The sequence below is a fragment of the Genypterus blacodes genome, unplaced genomic scaffold, assembly GCF_046128005.1.
Source record: "Genypterus blacodes isolate CSIRO-AG114 ecotype Tasmania unplaced genomic scaffold, CSIRO-AGI_Gbla_v1 ptg000039l_1, whole genome shotgun sequence".
NCBI lineage: Eukaryota > Metazoa > Chordata > Actinopteri > Ophidiiformes > Ophidiidae > Genypterus > Genypterus blacodes.
Window position 1 is genome coordinate 8875968 of NW_027466852.1, and position 22268 is coordinate 8898235.

The 22268-nt window shown below is 41.7% G+C and overlaps 1 protein-coding gene across 1 annotated transcript in view; it reads right to left on the reverse strand.

The window, feature by feature from the left end:
• The window catches only part of LOC142996739 (teneurin-3-like), a 187811-nt gene that overhangs the window by 16948 nt on the left and 148595 nt on the right, over positions 1-22268 (reverse strand). The window contains exons 25-37 of the mRNA XM_076147792.1: positions 18397-18521; positions 18111-18218; positions 16181-16335; positions 15029-15130; positions 14442-14615; positions 12504-12563; positions 12243-12405; positions 11920-12058; positions 10516-10621; positions 9972-10114; positions 8779-8957; positions 4800-4904; positions 3969-4099 (exon numbers count right to left, since the gene is read on the reverse strand). Of these exons, the coding sequence (XP_076003907.1) occupies positions 3969-4099; positions 4800-4904; positions 8779-8957; positions 9972-10114; positions 10516-10621; positions 11920-12058; positions 12243-12405; positions 12504-12563; positions 14442-14615; positions 15029-15130; positions 16181-16335; positions 18111-18218; positions 18397-18521 (1690 nt within the window). The remainder of the gene's footprint in view (positions 1-3968; positions 4100-4799; positions 4905-8778; positions 8958-9971; positions 10115-10515; positions 10622-11919; positions 12059-12242; positions 12406-12503; positions 12564-14441; positions 14616-15028; positions 15131-16180; positions 16336-18110; positions 18219-18396; positions 18522-22268) is intronic.

The following is a 22268-nucleotide window of genomic DNA, read 5'->3' on the forward strand; positions in this document are numbered from 1 at the left end:
CAGCCCAGCCTGATGTTCTCTGCTGGGCCTGCTGAAGGGTGAAAACCATCGTTTCACTTCAACTCTGGGCCAACTTGATTAACAAATAGGGACCCTCCTCACTGGGTTCAAGTCCCAGTGTGTTCTCCTTTTGATGTATCTGTCCAAAATGAAACCTAATAAAGAGGCCTGATGATGAAGGATACAGCACTTGGCTGAACAAACAAGCAATCTACAACAGGTGTTGAGTTCTTGGTAATGCCTCTGCCAATGAATTAATCCAATCCTGATCCGAGACCCATAAACCACTCTGGCGTCCCGGCAGCAGCTCTTTATCGCTTTCTAAATGACATGCTGTTTGTTCCAAATCCAATTTATAAAGACGGATAGTCCAGGTTCAATAAAGAACTCACCTACAGCATCTTTGAAGTGGGGGGAAATGATGCTATTAATTAGCCAATCAGTTATGTCTGCAGACCTGTTTCATTAAGTAGAGAGTCTGCGGGAAAATGTTTAATAGACATTTTTCTCATCTTTGTCTTCAGCCAGACATTCATTTGAGGTGCAGTGAGGTGAAGAGAGAGGAGATATTAGGACAGCAGCTAGCAGCCAATGAGACCATTGAGACCACAGACAGAATCCATGTAGAATGTGTCACCTCATGAGTGAAATAAAGCAGGTTGCCATGGAGCTCTGCCATGTTCATCTGCATCCAAGCCACATGGGAATTTATCTTCTTGCACACCTTATCTTTTTTGTATTACATTACCAAACACAAACAGTGAAAGGGGTCCTTACATTTTTTATTGAATTTAAAGTAGAATCAGAGTTGAAACTCAATCTCCTGCATTCTGATTCAGCTAAAAGTGAACAAATATTCAGTGTACGTATGCAGCTGGAGACACACGGGTGAGACCCTAACGCCTGCAGACACCTGGTCCTGACTGGGAACACACAGACACAGCGTGAGGGGACTGCAGTGTCTGGCCTCACAAAGGAGCACTGGTACACTCCAACAGGTGAAAAGGCCATAAAGCAATAGAGAAGCCACAGAGAGGAAGCTCATCTGTGTGGGGCTCAACTCCCTACAATAAGGGCTCAACCTACAGGTATCCTGTCAATTACTGAGAAGTTCACCTGGCTTGATCTTTGGCCAAAGCGTGAATCTCTGCCAGAGAGCTGTGATGTCAGCGCTGAGTGTGTAGACGCTCTGATATGGACAGTTTGGACCATCACAGGAGCTCGGGGAGGCACCTTTAATAACGGCAGAGGTCTGTTCTCAGACTGGCACACAACCAGCCTGCTACAGCCGTAAACATACAGGGTGAGTGCCCTGACAGGTGCAGGGAGGATCTCCAGAGACCCAGACCGACCCTTTGAGGTTGAGAAATGGCTTTGGCTAAACAGAGAAGAATCCTCAGTGAAATCTCACCCGTGTCCTAGAAGTAGGTGAGTAATGATGAGTTTTATTTGAATTAAATATCTTTCAATCCCTCTTTCTTTTCTTTTTTTGACTCCTTTCTTTCCTTATTGGATTTCTCTCCATCTTTAACTGATATGAAACCTGGAGATACAAGACTGCATCTTCAAATCAAATCACATTTATTTGTATCACATACAACAACAGATGGTTCCCGATCCAGAGCAGAACAACTCCCAAAACCTTCATTCAGTCATTCTCCATAGCTGCTTATCCCCCATCCTTCTTAAGGGTGGTGAGGGTGCTGCAGCCTATCTGTGTGCTCACCTGACACGGGGCAGGCTGCACTCTGGATAGGTCACCAGTCTATCACAGGGCAAACACACAGGCAGACAACTCCATCCCACTCCCATTCACACTTGAGGGGGATTTATAGTTCCTGATTATCTTTGGAGGTGGGTGGAAAAGCATGCAAACACAGAGAGAACATGCAAACTCCACCTGCATGCTCTGGGGAAGAGTGTGAGCCACTGAGCCACTGAGCAAATGGAAGAGTAAGAGAGTCTCTCTCCACCAACAGCCAGGTGTGCAAGAGGAACCACAGGTGGGAAAAGCTTCAATGAGTTCTTTAATTTGGATAAAATGTATTGTCTGTTTTTGCCCGCTCTGCATGCATCCATCTCGAGTGTGGCAGTTAATGGGGACTGAAGCATTTTCAGCGTGTGACTACCCTCCATGTGTGTCACACTGACATACATGAGATGTAGCAGTTGACAAACAAACAGAGATAGAAATGAAAGATCCACACCCCCTCTGGTTCCACACAGTGATCATATTGTCAACCTGCCAGTGTTGCTATTGTGACTGACAGCAGGTCTTTTCATTATTTCACCCAACAAGCTGCTTACACATGCAGTTTCCCCATTAACGACATAGAGCACAATACACACTCCACATTAGGATTAGAATGCCAGAATATCTGAAAATGTAGTGGAAAGCCTGAATTAAAGTTCAGTTCATCTTAGCCAACCCCAGAATCAGCCCGTCATCATTAGCAGGCTGAACAGGCACAGAATGACAGCAAACACACACACACACAGACATGTGCCTTATGTGTACATACTGTATGTATGATCACCTTTGCACGCACACATACCAAAATCGTTCTGCTTACCCGCCTCATTACTGTTGCTAGCTAACACACAGCCCAGCGTTTCTATGGACCACACACGCAGTTACATTCATTAGTGTTTATTGTTTAAGGCTGAGTGGCACAAATCCTCCAGAGGCCAAAGAATGTCACAATTTTCCCACTATTAGGCTGTTATGAACACTTCATGCAATATTAACACACTGCAGACAAATCTGCATCCCTTCCTCCTCTTGGTTCTGCTAGTCGCTGGTAACCACAGGGAGTGAAGACCTTTTAGATTTGCCAAGCTCTCCATTGTAATAGTCTCTGACACGACAGGGTGCATTTTGCCTTCAGAAAGTAATTGCATGTATTTTTCCGTACTTTATGGCAAAAATGTGGCACTTTGCTGCGTACTGAAGATATCAGGATTTTTGGGCCATTTGGTGGTCATTACAGTCCCTCATGGATTACTCTTTAAAGTGTCTGTAGGACTGCACCAGCTCGGAAAATCTACCCTCCAACTCTGTGGCGCTCACGGCTCTCGCGCCTCCACACAAAATCTGAAAGGTGTAGCAGAGGCCCAAAGCAGCGAGGTGTGAGGGTGGTGCCTGCATCATAGTGCCCCCTTACTGACCCCCCCTTACCTCCTCTGGGGCCAAAGTGAAGGATGAACCTATTTTAAGAGTTTGTCAGAACAACACAAACATTAAAACCTTCAAATGAAGCATGTTGTCCGAGATTCCATAAAAGCACAATTGAATATAATAAGGGAATTTAGTGTACAATTGAGCCTAACGTGTTTACAAGAAATTACAAACTGGAGAGAAAATACCGAAGGGCAGTTGATCATAGGCCAGTTCCACTGTTCTAACTGAAGGCTTCACATGAAGATGTGAAACTCCAAACCAACATGACCATATTTCAGTTTATGGTCCCTTGGTAAAGCTGCATGCACACCAAGAGTCCAAACACTGAAGCCTGCAAAAGCTTCTCTGAATCAAAACCAGCAGGAACAAACAGCTACAACAAGCTGCTGCACGCGTCTGCGCCGCAAAAATAAAGATGCAAAATGTGGATGAGGTCATGGGGACGTTGTGAACATGGCCTGTGCATGTTACAGTGTAACATTGGTACATTCGGACTGTGGATGTGAAATCTGCTCTGTTTCAATCATCTTGGCTTGCGGTCATTCCTGTGACACACTGCACAGTCTGTGTCCTCTGAACTACATGATGTCACGTCAGATGGTCAAATACTGTGTAATCATTCAAAACTGGATGTTTTCTAGTAAGCCATTATAACCTATCGAATCTAATGTTAAATGATCAAACATGAATATCAGCATACATTTATCTTCTCTTTCCTCTCTATCCTCTTTTCTCTGTCCTTGTCTTTCAGTTTCTCTGTCTCTCTCTCTGTAAAAACGCTTCTCACCCTGAGTTTCCGGCCAAATACGATGACTTTTCCTCGCGTCTGCTCCTTCCTGAACCTCCACTCCACCAGATTCTGACCGTTCTCTCCTGGCAGCGTCATGTTTCTTCGAGCTACAGTTGGATTGGCAGCGCCTGGAAACAGATAGTAACAATATCGTAAATTGTCTGTGATTGAGTAAATGCTTTATATAGTAGAACCATTAACATTCATTCTTGATTAGATTAAATAAAGTAAACGGTATTTGATTGACATTGCATGTTGTGCAATACAAATCATTGTTTATATCATTATTTTATATGCAGTATTCATTTAATCATGTTATCATTAGTATATCCAGTATACTAATATAGTTTACATCCTCCAATATTATGGATATGTGCCATACAGTATCTACACTGCATTCTACTGTTTACTATTATAATGCAATATTTGAAGATAATACATAGTAATGTATACCATAGAAAAGGGAGAATAAGGATATATAACATATACTATAGTACTGGCTGTGTGCCAGGTATTGATCTATTAGCATATATCAAGCACATGTTGGCTCAATAATTCAACACACATGGACCTTTAATCAGTCCACCATGGTAATAGCAGATTGAATGCAGGGCCTTTAGTTATTGCTGTATGTTCCTCATGTGGTGTTGATGCTTTTACATGCAGAGGAGATTTCAGTATTTTCACTATTGAAACACATAAACCATCATAATGTTACCTGTAAAGTATCATCAATAACAGATTCACCTATAGATGTACAGATTTTCAAGAAATCTGTACAGCGTCAACTTTTTTTTTGTGTGTGTCTGTGTGTAAGACACTGCATACCTGCCAGTATGTGAGGCTCAGTCTGGAAGTGTGAGTCCATCCCATTGGCATAGATTACCCGCAGTGAGTGGTCGTTGCCCACCTGGTAGCTGTTCCGGAGCTGGTCTATAGGGGGAGACACGTAGTAACACACAGAGTCATCGTCATCATCAACCACTGGAATGTTTCATCTCCATTGTATTTCTCAAATGTCAAGCTATTTCTTCAAAACACAAAGGTAATTGAAAAGAGTGTTAAAGTGAGAGTAAAAGAGAGAGAGAGAGATAAATGTTGGGAGAGGAAAGTGAAGAATTAATTTGTGTGAGTTGTATTTGAACCTGCTAGTGGAGCAGTGAGCAGCTACTAACAGCCACCAGCCTCTTTAATTAGGTTCCCCATGACCTCTCACACTACTAATGGTCATGAGTGTGTGTGTGTCTGTCTGTGTGTGTGCACGCAGTTGATATTTTACTCTCACCATTTCCACCTAAAATTAAATGAGAGAAAGGACATAAAATATTCCATATGGACTTTCTGCTTTAGCAAAAAATTACCTCAGTCTTCCTGATGAAAAGTTTGATTATAACATTATTGCCATCATTTTAACATAGACTCCATATTTATTCTATATTCTGTGTTATGTTTTCAGCTAACAATGCACCTTTATCTATTGTCTCACACTTTCTTTAGGCTGTAAAGCAGTTTAATGTGCTGCCTGAGGATGAGACTCAATGGTAACTACACATGGGCTTGTGCGAACAGTTGCCACACAGTTGGCATTTGCTTGTGTAGCCTACTTGTACCTGGAAATGAAGGATTGAACAACATACAAGGAGGCCATGTACAGGCTCATACAATATAAACCCTTCATATTGATTTAAGAGTTACCAATCCAAATGTTAAGGACCAGCTTGTTCCTGATACGATACCATGTGTTCACCTGGATTGTCTGAAATCTCGAGACATCGTAGGAAAAATATTTTATTGTACTAAAGGTAATTGGATCAATGAAAGACTGTCCATCCATTAAAACACTCCTTCACTTTAGTTATGAACAACCACACTGCAATGTGAACGAGAGAGAGAAGGTGCAAAGATAAATTATTTACCTGAATTGATGGAGAGGAAGGCTACCCTTGTCGATGTCTTTGAATAACTTATTATATTTCAATCAATAGGGTTGGGCTGTGAGGGAAAAGCAGCAACCGTGTGTTTTCCCTTTTGCTGGCTTGCTGCTCATGTAGCAGCAGCACAAACTAATCGCTACTGCCCACTGGAGGCCTTGTATCAACTGGCTCATTAGTTCACGTTTAACAAGGGCATCGGGGCTAAATTACTCTTTTCCCGCATCGATTAGGCCCCACATCTAACATGAAGAGAGCAAAGATGGAGGAACCATCATTTGACCATCATTTCACAAAGGGGAAGCGAGCTGCAAGAAATCAGCTCGCTTCATTTTCAACGTTCTAGACATTCCACTATTGAGAGTGGAACACTTTCACTGCAAAGCGCCGTATGGTTTTGTTTTTGGTTGTTTTTCACAAAAACACTGCTGTGCACTTACTCTTCACACGCCTCAGTCGTCCCTTCATCTTTCTTGATTCTGTCCATATTTCCTCCCTTTCTTCTTCCTACTCTCCTTCATACTTTTCTTCCAATCCCCAAAACTGGACTCTTCCCTTTTCGCCCATAGTGAGGCAGTAGTGAGGCAGTCTCTCTCTCTCTCTCTCTCTCTCTCTCTCTCTCTCTCTCTCTCTCTCTCTCTCTCTCTCTCTCTCTCTCTCTCTCTCTCTCTCTCTCTCTCTCTCTCTCTCTCTCTCTCTCTCTCTCTCTCTCTCTCTCTCTCTCTCTCTCTCTCTCTCTCTCTCTCTCTCTCTCTCTCAGTAATTAGTTATGTACTGACTGAGAGTTGTTATGGATTAGGCTGGTGGCTGGAGGATGGAATTCACTGACTCGTCAGACTACAACATATTCTGTCAATACTTCAGTCAAAAGGCCACTACTCATATTGGTCCATTGGTGGATGCAGAGCTTGAGTGCAATATTCTTAAATCCAATCTAAATTACAAACTTTGATCTACAGCTATTTGACCCAGAGATATAGATTTGTCATGCTGATTGTTTGCCTGATTGTCTGGCTGGTGGCGTAGCTGATGGCTGAGCATATGACCACATGGCTGGATAATAGCTGAGATTGTTCCTTTGAGGGAAGTTGTGTCTGGATTTTTGTCTCCCGCATGCAAAACATGACAGACTTTTACTGCAGCGGTGCCAATATGAATCAAAACCGATTCAAATGCAAGTGAACACCACATGAACTTACAGGGGAATAATCCATACATCCAAACTGATACTGAGGCTCAGGCCATATGATGCAATATGAATCAGGCTATTAAATACTACTGCCTCAATCTATAAAACAAACATATAACCAACCAACCAAGATAAGAGCTTTGCATTATTTTAAACTGAAAGTTTGGTTGCAAAGAAATCACAGAAGTGTGTATTGGCAGTTATCCACTTTGTAGACTCGCTGAAGGCTTTTGACCATGACCCTCAACTTAAGTGAGTGCTGTCAGCGACAAGTCAGTCATTGCCAAGCATGTGATCCCTGTGTGTGTTCTCTCTCTCACGGTGGAGCCGGGGATTGGAGAGTGTCCAGTCTGGTGTTCTTAAGATTGCATCCCTGCTTTTTGCTAATTGTGCAGAGTTGGCTTCATGAAGCTGTGACCTCCGGCGTGCATTGGATCAGTTTGCAGCTGGTGGTCAGGCGCTCCAGACTGAGGACACGCGAAGCTGAGATTAGTTTGGTGAGATCACATTCAGCTTTGTCCCTTCTTCTTTAAAACTCTCTCCTTTAATACATGTTATTCTTTTGAGTGCTTTTGTGAGAAGAAAGAGAGTGAAGACTTTGACTCTAGCCTTGGCAAACAGCAGACTGAATAAATCGATGGAAGAGATCATGCTGATCCCTCCACAGCCGTCAGAGCTTAAAGTGAAGGTATAGCGTAGCAGCTGCAAGTCCAATATTGCCGACTGCACTGGATGTAACATCAGAGACAAACTTTTATAAATACATTTCATTTCAAATCACTGTCCTATTGTCAGGCAAGGGAGATTTGACCTGAATGTCAAATGTTACCACTTTGTGTTGTCTCTTTTGACCAGAACACAACCATATAAAAGTAAAATGGAGTGAAATCACAAATGTGAAAACACATAACAAACAGAAAGATTACACACATGCAGCCTTTGTCAGCATTTCATGGGGGTAGAGCCCATTACACATTGCCGGCTAAAGATGAGGTGTTGGGGCCCATAGGCAGGTCTTCTGACTGCTGTGCTGCTCTGTGCCAGAGGGCTCCTCACCAGAGAGTCGTCCAGCATGCCGGCCCACAGGGCTCCCAGCATCCCATCCTGCCACAACTAACTAGGTGAACAGATGCTCCTGGATTCTCTGGTGAGGACTCTCCCTCTCTCTTTCTCTCTTGCTCTCTTTCTCTATCTCTCTAAGGACTGGTCTTTCATCTTTGGCTGTATTATTGTATTTCCCACCTGCAGTTCCTCTTGCATACCTGGCTATTTGTGGAGAGGGAATCTCTCTTTGAATTGCCTCTCCTAAGGTTTCTTCCCTTTCCTCATTCACAAAGGTTTTTGGGAGTTTGGGATTTCCTTGACTTCCTAGAGAGCTTGAGAGCTTGAGATATTGGGCTTTACAAACAAATCTGACTTGACATGACTTGAGATGAGTGAAAAAAAGGCTTGTGGGGACTGTAAGTTATCATTACATCAACAACTTGTGTTGTTGATGTAATGATAACTTTTAAAAATAGCTATAGACAAAAAACCTTTGTCACAACATTTCAACAGTTTGAATAAGTGTTCTCACAATTACACAAACACACACGCACACACACACACACACAAACACACACGCACACGCACACGCACACGCACACGCACACACACACACACACACAAATCGGCATAAACAACATACCCTGCACAAGGGTGTAGAAAGAGTCTATGGATGACAAGTTGGTTGTTATGGAAACATCCTCATCCCTCCCTGACGTCTCTATGTCCACAGCAACCGCCCCTGATGACATGTCACCATGGAGATTGGTCACAACACCAGTGGGGAAGGTGACATTAGTCAGACGGCCCTCGCTGTCATAGCTGTAAGGAGAGGAAGGACGGCAAAGCACAGCAAGGTCAGCTAATACTGTAATGAGCTTTAGAGACTGAGGGCTGCTGTCATTTACTCTTCCTCTATAGGGAAGATCATAAATATGCCTCCTTATCTGTACAAATAAATAATAACTGAAGAAATAAATCCCAGACCACATAAGCTGCTTTCTTGCTTCAATTATGACACTGAGACATGCATTTTGTTTTTCTCCCTTTATACCTTGTAATTTATACGATTCTTATTCTATAAAACAAACAAACACTTCCACTGTAGTAACACAGCACTTTGTCTTACAGAGTAAAGAGACAAAGTGAGAGACAACTAATGACAGTAACTCAGTCAAATCAGTAAATAATACCATCTTTAGAATATTCAAAATGCACATAAAGCAGTTTACTTTTATAAATATGTCATGAAGGAAACCTGTGTATACTGTTGCTGTACGCACGCACGCACGCACGCACGCACGCACGCACGCACGCACGCACGCACGCACGCACGCACGCACGCACGCACGCACGCACGCACGCACGCACGCACGCACGCACGCACGCACGCACGCACGCACGCACGCACAGAGCTGTGGTTAAAATGACAAAAACAAAACAGAAAGAAATTGTACTCAGAAACACACAACCTTTGTACAATAGAATAAATAATGAAAAGCTGTTCTTGTGTGCATTTTTAAGCAGGAAGCTGTCAGGCTCAATTATCTGGATACAGGTGAGATTATGGAGGAGCTGCACGGAAAAGCACCGTCATTTTAACTGGACAATTGCTAGATGATATCTGGTTCGAGTGAGACAATCGCAAACTGATGTCATAGCGATATTCCACATGATAAGTGGTGGAATGTTATATTCCCAGCACTACAGAAACATGAAGGGATGTCATGCATCTGGATAATTCTGAGTTAACATGGAGATGCTTTTACATGTCAGTGTGACCGTTCAGAATTGAGTCTCTGAGCAGTTTTTGTTGTATTTCTGTATTCCACTCACTCATAGAAGGTAGTCCAGCCAATCTGGATGCTCTTGGTAGCCAGCAAGCCACTGTTGCCATGGTAACTAAACAATACCAGCTCCTGACCCTGAGCTGTGAGCGTCTTCAGACCTCCGTTTGTCCCAATGGTCAGCCAGATTACCTACACACACACAGGCACACAGGCACACACACAGGCACACACACAGGCACACACACAGGCACACACACAGTAAGCATACAGTATGCATCATATTTAGCCTTTTCAGGAAGCCAAAGATCGCTTGTTTGCGAATCCTCCCACATTAAAACAAAGTGACTTCATAAACGTTCAAATCCCAAATGACCCTCTGTTGAAATGTGATCATTTTAATGACTGATGATAGTAAACAGATATATTTTAGTTCAGCAGATAGATTTCTGTTTAATGTTCTTGTCCAAATTCTGTTTAGACATTTTAATATCGCACAAGTTACAGTGGAAATGTTTCCCATGGTTTGGCTGAAGAGCTTGAGTCTTCTGTCACTTTGAGCTCTGCAGCAGAGAAAGACTTGCTCATCTCACCTGATTGTCGGGGGCGACCACACGCACAGGCAGCCGGTTGGTGTCTCTACGGATTCGGAGGGTGTTACCGCTGCTGTCTGTTACCGCGGTTACATCTTCCTCGTTGCTGAGAGTGAAGGGATAGAGGCAGGAAGTAGACAGAAAAAGGACATAAATGAATGGTGAAGCGGGAGATGACACACAGAAGCAGAAAAAACTGATGAGGGTGTTTGAAAAATGCTGTTCCTTGGTAAAGATACAGTTTGAAAAGTGATTCCCTGTGTGACTTTAACAATTACATTCATCACAGGACTCTCAGGGAAAGGTGCTTCATTGTTAGTGGTGACATGCATTTCATTCATACCAGTTACACAAATCCATACCCACCCCAGTGCCCCCATCAGGATTGATGACACCTACAGAAATGGTTTTGCTTTTTGTGGAATGCAGAATGTGTCCTGTGTAGATGCTGCAGATACCAACAGGACTATCAGCAGCTGGTCAGGAGCAGCTCTGTGTTGTAAAGTGTGGCTCAACTTTTATCTGACCTGTCATGCTCAATTGAATGTATGCCGCGGCGAGCTTTAACCTTTGCTGACATGTTGTATGGTGTGATAGATGAGCCGGCTGTGTGGTGCTGGTGCTAACTTCATGTAGTGGGTGGACTTGGTGATTAACAGCTTCCTCTGCCACCTCCTTATCTGCTGCATCTCACTGGTCTCCACTGCTCCTGCCACGACATAAGCCTCGGCTGTACATTAGAGGAATGACTGACACGGATTCTATGACATCCCCCTGTGGCGATTGGTGGTATTTCTTGGGCTCATTGGGTTTTTGAAAATTAGATAGCAAAAGCTGGTTGCAAAGGTGCTAAAGAGCTGAATGACTCAGGGGCGCAGCACTATACCTGCCATGGAAGATCGAAAAGTGTAATATCATACAAATCATATCACTGAACTTTTAACTATTGCAATCCTAGAAATATTCACATTACATTAACATAAACATGTGGTTACCAAGATAAGCTGCAAGCTACGCTCCTGCAGTCAGTCTATTACAAAGATTTTTTATACAGATTTCATCAAATACTCTTCTCTTTTTTTTGAAGTTACAAAGTTAGTTTGAAGATCAATGTACAGCTGAGGGGAATCGTGTTTGAGGTATTAGTGCTGGACCAGTTACAATTTCAAGATGAAAGGTCAGTGAACCAACAGCGATGGAGGTCAATCACACGTTGAATGTTTTTTAAACAGAACAAAGAATTTTTAATGAAACCCTTCGTATCGCTGTGTACCGTGCACACACACACACACACACACACACACACACACACACACACACACACACACACACACACACACACACACACACACACACACACACACACACACACACACACACACACACACACACACACACACCAACCTGTAGCTGAAGTTGTATTTATAGTCTCCTGTGACGAGGGACATGGTGAACTGGTGAGTCCCATTTGTATCAAACACGTAGAGCTCCTGAGAGGCGGGCGAGGCCACTTCATACGAGCTGGGACCTGAAGCCAGAGCACCTGACCAGCAGAAAGACAGACAGACAGTCAGACAGACAGACAGAAGGACATAGACTTTTGATCAAACTATAGCAAACCACAGCAAACAAACATCTTCAGTTAGTTATGATGACTCATCTTAGACTAATCCTCCTACAAACATCAGCAACATCAGTGTGTGTCTGCGTGTCTACTGTGTACAAACCAGTGGGAGGTTGATTGCATCGTATGGCTCGAATCCTGATGTTTCCGAGATCAGCCACATACAATGTCCCGTCAGGAGACACCACCAAAGAAGAGGGACAGTTGAGCCTGGCATCTTTGGCGTAGCCGTCTCCTGTCTGGTAGCAGTCACAGTTGGCGTCGTTCTGCAGGACAGAAATTAACAAACATTAGGATGTGAAACGGAACTTCAATTGTTTCAAATCTGCAACACGATGGCAATGAAAAGTCCTGGCTGTGGTACCTTGCAGTCACAGTCAGATAGAGCTCCAGCCAGATGGGTGATTTCCCCGTCAGTCGACACCTGTGGGTCAAAAACAAAAACCACAAAATGGAAAATGAGTAATCCAGAAATGAAAATGAAAAAACACAACTTTAGCGGTCAAGTTGTAAAGTTAAGTTGTTAAGTTCATAAATACCTGACCACATGAAACAAAACCACATTAAGACCTGGATCAGGACCAATGAGACCAAATACAAATGAGATTCATTCTCATTTTGATGTTTTTATTTGCATTGCTGAAAATGACATACCGGTAATCCTTTCTGGCACTTCATTTTTTTATTTATTTAACGATATTGCTACAATAAATTAACTACGATAACTAAAAAAATGTGTTAGATCGCTAAACCATTACAGGAACATGTGTAACCGATCCATATGTTGACCTTCATGACTTACAACACACTTTAATACAACTGTGTGATTCTGTGATGCAGATTGCTCACAGTCTCTTTGCACTTGTACACAGCAAATCAGCCGTTTTATATTCACCTATAATACATCATATTTAATCTTTTCCTGGATATTTGATTGTACTTTTGTAAATATTTATTAGATTCATTTAAATTGAACTGAAAAACAGAGGCTTTGCTGGGCTTTTACTTTGAATGAGTAGCAGACTAGCAGTAAATGACTCATCTACAAGGGTGATTACATCTATATGAGTTCAACCATTAGATGAGGAATGATTCATTCAGTGATCAAGTCTTGTTATTATGCAGTGAGTTTGTTGGGTGTGCGTTGTGTGAGCATCTCTGACATGTAAACTGGTGAACATCCTTCAGCTGATTCCTGCTGCTCATCTGCTGGGCTGTTCCATAATTCACACTGATTTGTCAAGTGACTATGGGTCAAGAGAGGAAATAAACTATTTCCCAAACAGTGTTTGACGAGTCAGTCTGCTGGATCTGGCTGAGTGCAGGTTTTGGCACAAGGCAGCTTTGGCATGTCACTGCACAAACGACTCACAGGACTTCCTGGCATTCAGCAGCACAACCTTTTTTGTGACAATCTGTTCCTCACTTGAATGGAATCTCCAATCGTGTTCAGTCTGTCTCCTTCATCTACAGCTGCATCACAGGTCCAATTCAGCACTTGCATATGCATGCATAAGTTAGGAACTGATTGTCCCACTAACGTGTCCCACTTACATTGCTAACTGACAATAAACTAAACACATTGTGAGAAAGAGATAGAAAAACAATTTAAGCTTTTCTCACATCTTGAAAGAGGATCATCTACAGTTTCTTTTTCTCCCTCTCTTCCTCTGGAGGTCTGCTTTTCAGCATCCAATCAACCAGCACAGAAACAATGGAACATTACAAACCAAATAGAAAGTGAGGATTTGTCCAATGTTTTGTTCTTCATTGTTCTTGACATTGATCTTGCTTCGCAGACAGTGATTGCATCGGTTCACTGTAGCTCACGCTGTATGAAATGGCTCTGATAGAACCTCTGTCAATATCTGCACCAGACTGTACAATATCAACCTGATGTTTGTCAGATTGTGCTGTGAATGCCTGATAGCATGTGTAACACTTTTTGAAGACAGACATGTCAATGTGTCACTCATCGAAGTTTAGAGCAGCAGACAAACTGTGAGATTCTGGTCCTGATGTCTGATTGCAAAACGCTGAACTGAACAGTGGAGGACTCCAATTTGATCCAGAATCCATTTTCAATCAAAGTAAAATTGTGATGTAATCTATTAATATTCATGCTGTGTTTTCTCAAGTGAATTTCTAATCTTGACATGATCTTATACATAAATTCATGGTGGAATTTCCCATAGTGGCTGTTCCCAATAACATAATATCAATAGATTCTAAAATTTAAAAAATTCCAAATCCAGGACCTCCTCTGTTCTTTTTTAAATGTGACAATCTTAAGACTGGACACCTGTCGAATGCGATGAATTTTCTTCTCGTCTGTCTCTGCGATGTAGAGGACGCCGCTGTAGGACACGGCGATGGCTGTTGCTCCTTCCAGCATAGTCTGCACCGCTCTCTTCCCCATGGTGTATTCTATACCTGGCACCTGGCAATGCATGGGCCGACCAGCCACGATACGGACCTATCACACACACACACACACACAATGAGAGTTCAGATTATTAGGGTTGACTGTCGTATTCTGCAGTTGTGTACTTGGCCATAAAATAATTAACTTCTTCACAAGATCTAAGCCATTCACGTGTAAACACTCCTATTACAAATGTCCCACTTTTACTTCCACAAATGTCCCAGCCTTTGGTCATCTCCATGTGTCGAGGCTCAGACCAACCTGTGTCCTTCAATGTCTGGACAGCAACAACGTCTGAATTCATATCTCAACTGTTTTCTATGAAGATGTGTTTCATTTGTTTATATATACACAAAAACTCTTATCATAACTCTCTCACAAAAGTATTTGTGGTGCTCCCTCAGTAAATTTTAAGAGAAAATAATAAAGTTTCCCCAGTAGCTCCTGCACATTAGTAACTGTACCTGTCTGTTTTCTGTGATCTGGAGAACAACATTGTTGTCCAGCACATAGATGGAGTTATCCATGGGATTGATGGCCAGATCTGTGGGCCATTCCAGACGAACCTGGATGTCAAGATGACAAAGAAAGGGCAGGTGTGTTCAATGTCGAAATGAGTGCTTTGATCTGATTTCATATGATTTCAAATGATATTCTTTGATGAACAAAGAAATATTTCAACACTTTTTGCAGCTTGAGCGTGTGCCGGTGCGTTGAGATCAGCCACCACACAAAACAGGAGAACAACCAAGTCAGAATGGGTCACAATGCGAATGGCCAATGAAATGTGCCAGGATTACATGGTGACATGAAGAGGATTCTGGCTCTGGTTCACCTTCAGTCCAGGTTCTTTCAAAGTCACAGTAACATAGACAGATCTGTAGTTAAAGGTAAGTAACGGCGTAAATATGGAATGGAAAAAATAAAGAAGAAAGACAGAAAGAGAAGGAATGAAGGTAGAGCAAAAGGAATGGACAATAAGGAGGGGGGCTGGAAACAAACAAGGAAGAATATAAAGAAGGAAGGAAGGAAGGAAGAAGTGAAGACAGGTTTCTTAAGTCGAGGCAAAAAGAAATTCAAAGAACTGTCCTAAGTTGCATTCTGCCTGTGGCCTGACTATGTGAATGATAATGTTCATTGAGATGTACTGTTGATATTTGTGGACAATGACATTTGTGTTGATATCAAGTAGGAGATGAGTTGTTGTTGGATGCAGTGAACCCCCAAGGTCAACAGCCAGGAGTCAAACTGAGTTACACTCCAGCAGAGGACAGACAAGGTCAGGGATCACACAACATCCGCTCTGCAAGACTCTAACTGCCGTCCTCTCCCCACAACAGGACAACAAACTGCAAACACACGTACACAAAAAAGAAAACGTGCAAATAAAGCTGCACAAGCAAGTGTTTGCCTTTCATGTGTGTGTGGGCCTGGCTTTAGCTCCTTCTGAGGGTCTGTGAGATTGCATTTGATCCTTTTCAAGATAAGGTCCAGCACTCTCTCTCTCTCTCTCCCTCTCTCACTTTGGCTGTAATTTGCCGAGGGTTTCATCTGTGATATCCAAAAATTGCCACGAGCACATAATCAGAGCAAAAATCATGGAGTCCAAACTTTACCTGTCTTATGTGCATGCTAGTGTCACAGGTCAGAGGTCGTGCAGAGGTCAGGTCATTGCTGCCTAGCACAGTCGAGATGATTCCATTGCGATCCACTTTCCTGATCATTGTCCCATCCACAAAGTAGATCATGCCATTTTTATCAACTGTAATCCCTGAAAAGAGCAGAAACGAACATGGACACACACACACACACACACCCACCCACACACACACACACACACACACACACCACCACCACCAACAATGCTTGTAATTAGATAGACAATATGAAAATATGTAACAAATGTGATATGTATGAAAATCTTAACTTGGAAACTAAATACAAATAAACACATTTCAGTCATTTTTATGTTTGGTTTGTTATGATCAAATCAGTTACCAATATTAAAGACAGAGCACAAACTGAGCTTATGAACAGGACTTAAAGCAATGGAGATGAATGAATTCAGACATGAACACCAACAACAAAGAAAAAACGGTAACTGTATGTAATTAACAAATGGAAGTGTACTAATTGTAATTGTAATAATAAAATCCAAATATTAAAAGATGGGCTGATGTTCGAATTGTGTTTTTGGAGAATCTTATTATGAAAATCCTATCTAATTACAACAGTTCATCATTTGGGTAATAACTATACTCACAAGTTAGTAGGTGTGTATATGTAAGGGGCTGTGAACACAACACAATAAGAGCTGTGAGTCCCATGGTGCCAATTTACTGTGAACTTCTGTGAGGGGAAAGTAAACTTTGGCTTGATACATCCCAGACAAAATCAATCACAAGAAGTTTGAATCCAATTCATAACTTTTAAGAAGCTTGCTATTTTAATTATATGGGCTGTATATTGTATTGTGTATTGTGTATTCATTGGTTCTGAAAATGTGCTTGCATGTACTTTCATTTAACACCTACCACTGTTTCCTGTTAATTTAAAATAACCCTGCAGCTCAGTCAAATCCCGGAGGACATCATTTATGTTTGTTAAAGAAAGTTAAGAAAGATGATAAAATACTTTTAACCTCAAACTAAAGATTTTGGGAAAGAGTGCATTAAGAGTTTTCATTTTCACTATTTTTGCAGTTTACAGTTTTTAAATCTAGCATTTTTATACAATTTACATAATTTAGTTAATTACACTGTGTGGCACACACACACTTCAGATCAGCCAGGAAGTCTCTGGGCACTCTTTGTTCTCTTTTTGTGCATAAATACTGATTGATAACTGTATTTTCACAATGAAAACAAAACAATTTATTACAGTGAAGAAACATAGAGAAAGAAACAGAATTCTATTTAACAAATAATTCAATTCAATAATTTCATTTGATTTAAAGCTGTTATTGTGAAATCCTGCTATATTTACAGTGATTCACTGCAACCAAATGATGATCACATTTTAAACTGTAAAATTTACAACAACTTAAATGTTGTATAGAAAAACATTTCGTGTTTGCACATTATTTTTGATCTTTTTGTAATGCTTTAACAACACACAACCTCCTCCAGATATACATTTTCATTTTCATTTTCATTTTCACTTTCAATAATTTGCCCTTTAGTTTGATTGGGACTACAATGAAACCTATAATGATGATGATGATGATGATGATGATGATGATTACACATTATTTAATGTTGTAAATATAATGACCACATATGTGTCACAAATGTGATAACCACTTTTCTTTAACGTCGTTTGTTTACCGGTTGTTTAATTTAGAACATCACAATCAAAAACACATTTTGGCTGCAGTACCCATCAAAGATCTCTTTTTGGGACTTGATAAGTGTGCGCAAATAATCTGTAAAAGAATCTCCTCACGTTTCAAACTGAGAAAATGAAAATGAGCCTTTGCATTAGCTGGGCTTATGAGAGAGGCGTGTGTATGTGTGTGTGTGTGTGTGTGTGTGTGTGTGTGTGTACCTTTAGGCCCAAGAAGCTGCGCCTCGGTTGCCTTTCTTCCATCGCCACATCGTGCTTCGTCAAAAGGTGGACACTGTTCACCCGTACCAGCCACAACCTCTCCATTACCTAGACACACACAGGCGCTTTGTTGACTCAGATCAGTCCCTTTCCTTCTTTCTTTCTTTCTTTCTTTCTTTCTTTCTTTCTTTCTTTCTTTCTTTCTTTCTTTCTTTCTTTCTTTCTTTCTTTCTTTCTTTCTTTCTCTCTTGCCCTCTTTCTTTCATCAGTGCAGTGTTCCACTTACTGATCAGGTCCCGGGCACCGCTCAGCAGCTTGGGTCGATAGATTCTCCGTGAGTTGGTGTCAGACACATAAAGCTGCCCTGTAACCGGGTCAGTTGCCATGTAGTAACGGTGAGCAGGGTTGTTGCTATGGAGATTTGGGAGTAAAAAAGGGAAAGAGTATGAAAGAAAAGACACTTTCATCTTTTACTAATGTTTTATCCTGTTGGTAATTAAAAGACTGCATTTAACCTACTATGACTGCATGGTTCACTGCACACCCCTCCATATATACTTTCTAATAACAACATGATGCACAGATACACCTTCCTTCATTATAAATACATGGCTGATAAATAATTCTAATAATTTTTTTCTGCTAAGACAAATTATAATTTTGGTTTTGAGTAAACAGAGAGCTTTCGAAAAGATAAAAACCTAATTTACTAAACACCAGAGGGAATATTTTCATAGAAGGAGGAATTAAAGCTGCTATTGACCTGCTGAGGCTGTCACCAATTGCTCTTCCTCTAAACGATTTGAGGAAAAATGTTGTAAACACAATCCTACAACACTATGTTTGCTCGGATCCTGATCCAGATTCTGCCTTCTGCATGGCTTGTGATTAGTAAGCATGTAGCCTATTATCAGCTGGCAGAGCAAGAAGCTGCAGAGCAGCGGGCTAAGACAAATTCAGTGTAAGCCTTGAACAATTTTGACAACTACTTATAGGCTCACAATGAAATCATCATCAACTGGGGAGAATTGAGTTTTGTACCAAAATCATTACAACCAGAAAAATTTGAGAGATTCTAGAGTACATGGCAATGAAGAACTAACAAAGGTTTATGAAAGCCAGGAAAGGGGCGTTCATTTAGTGTGTGAATGAGTGTGAGCATGAGAGAGAGAGAGAGAGAGAGAGAGAGAGAGAGAGAGAGAGAGAGAAAATTCGAGAGAGAAAAGTGAGAGATATTTCTATTTTTGTATTCGTGTGTGTGTGTGTGTGTGAGCGTTACACATGTGTGAGTCAAGGTACTGAAATACTGTATGTGGGTGTGAAAGTGTGTGTCCATCAGCTCTCTGGAACTCACTCTTAATGATGGCTGGCACATTGTCATGTAAAATACATATCACACATATCACACATGTGTATACACACACTCAAGTGAGAACATATACACACATTTGCCCCTGGACATTCATCTCAGTGGTTGGTGGTAATCAGCAGCTGGTCACAGGTTGTTAATTAAGACAGCTGTGTGTTTGTTTGTTTGTGTGTGTGTGTGTGTGTGTGTGTGTGTGTGTGTGTGTGTGTGTGCATACACATTCATAAACCCTGCAGATGCACTTGACATGTGGATGCCACTTGGTCATCTGAACATGCCACAACAAATTAGAAGACACGAATAGAAAAGTAACCAAGGACAACAGGGGTGAAAGACAAAGTGAGGTGTGAGTGCAAGTGTGAGGAGGGATGGGGGAGGTGAAGGTTGAATAGGAGGGCTCCAGGAAAACAGGACTAAGAATGGACGTAGTGAGAAAGAGGGCTGCGAAAATGAGGCAAAGCTGTAGGAAGAGAAGAAGAAAGGAATAAGGAGTGGATGCTGCAACATTCCCCTTGTTACCTGACACCACTCTGAATTACACACAGCCCAGTCGCTCCTCTACAGAGGAAATTGTATTGTGATTAAAAAGTTACATTTTAATTGAAAACTGGCATCTGGAGGAGTTTTTTTAAATGGATGGAGCCATTCTGATTCTGTTTGGCCGCAGGCTAAAGTGCCACTTTGAGAGCTTCTCTGAAGGTGGTATATGCTAGATAAGAAGAAATAAAATAATTGGGAAAAGCAGAATTTTTCGAAAGAGAAATTGGCAGAGAGGAAAGAGAAAAGGAGAAGCAATCAGCCGGAATCCCTGAGCTGAAAGTAACAGATGCTGGAATATGATTAAACAGTTATAATGGTGAGTTTAGCATGGGGACATAAAGACACTGATCTCTCTCTTCAACTAGAATTTTTCTCATTTTAAAATACAGATGATGCCAGCAAACCTAATCAAGCTCAGGATTTACCTGTGTGACTTAAGGCAAGAGACCTTCGTTTGTATAGGTGTCATACACAGGATGACTCAACATGCTGCTCATAGACGGGTTGCAGATCAAAGATAAAACAAATCAAACATGGTATAAAAGAAGGTGCAAGGTCAGATTTCCTTATCTTTGATATCTGCAGCTAGAACCCTGAAAACTTCTGAGAGCCCAGTCCTCCTTTGAGGAAAAGCCATATCTTATTTTATTTGGACATAAATTCATGCTCTGTTTTAAGGCAGCAATCATGTTCGATTTTCTCTCTATTACTTTTGTCCTCAGAGACAGGGAAACAATATAAACATTATCTATCCGTCGTGCCACTTTTGCACCAAAAACTGTTTCAGTTTTGTCTTTAATTAAGTGGAGGCGCATGTGATTGAATTTATCCATGATACATCCTCTTTCCCCAAATATGATACTCTCTCTTATAGACTGTGTATGAGCAAACACGCACGCACGCACGCACGCACGCACGCACGCACGCACGCACGCACGCACGCACGCACGTAACCCCAGTAGCATTTTGCCTCCCCACTTCTCTCTCCTTGCTAGCTCTCCTTGCTGAGGGCTTCCTGCTAAAGTGATGACGGGGCTGTTCATCTGAGCTGACAACTGAGGGGGCTCCATTTCATGTTCACACTTGGCAAGACAGACAAGACAGAAAGAGAAAGCGACAGAGAGAGACAGACAGAGAGACAGACAGACAGGTGTATTGCCTCTAAGAGAGAGGGACAGAGAGAAAGAGATTGAGACAGAGAGAGATTGAGACAGAGAGAGAGACAGACAGACAGACAGACAGACAGACAGACAGACAGACAGACAGACAGATTGTTCTGACCCATTGAGAGTTCAATTCAATGTACTGTTACAAAATAGTTTTACGCGCTGAAAGAGCGACAGAAAGGTGAGGACATCAGCCAGCTGATTGGACAGCAGTTTGTTATTTGGCCTTGGCAGCTCAGACAGTGGCCTCAGCCGCCCCTGGCTGGAGGGGTGCCTAATATAAGGGAGGCTTTTTGCAATTAATACATGTAATGCCCCAGCCATCTGTTGTCTTGGTTCACATTTGGTTGACCAATATCAGTGCTGGACACCACTCATACACTACACACCCCTCAGGCTGGGTGTTTGAGCTCCAGGGAGAGAGGTGAGACTGACAGCCTGCCCTGTGATTCCACTCCATATCCTCATTTATCTATGTAACAACCCTAAAGTGAAAGTCAAATTTCCATTTTATTGACTCGACTTGTCATTACTTTCATGAGAAGTTTGTTTTTAAGTGTGCAGTCAATCTGTGGTTAAATGTACTTCATGGCCTGTTATTGGTGTAAGAGTATTGTTAAGTGTCTAGTGTTTTGATTAGATGGTAAACATTTCCACCATCAGATTTTCTGCAAATAACTGAAACATAGAAATGTCGTGTTCACCTCTCTGTTCAACTGAAAATGTAAAATGATGCAGTAAGACTTTGCCAGGCAGCACTCCAGGAATTTAAGACAATATGTCACACATACGATGTTGCAGTTCTTGATAAATTGAGTAAACTGTGCTGTTCTGGTCCATCTAGTATACCTGTAACAACAATCTCAGTCTCCTCGTTTTACCTTTGCAAATGTTCTTTCTATTATTTGAAAAACAAAACACACAATGTTTCTGGAAACATCTGTCACCCCAAAACAGAAAGGAAACACTATATGTCATGTGCAAATAACTTCTCATTCACAAAGTATGTTTCCATTACTGTTTGGGGAATTTTGTGTTTATGGACTCGCCACTAAATCCCCCTCAAGCCAGGGATATTTCAGA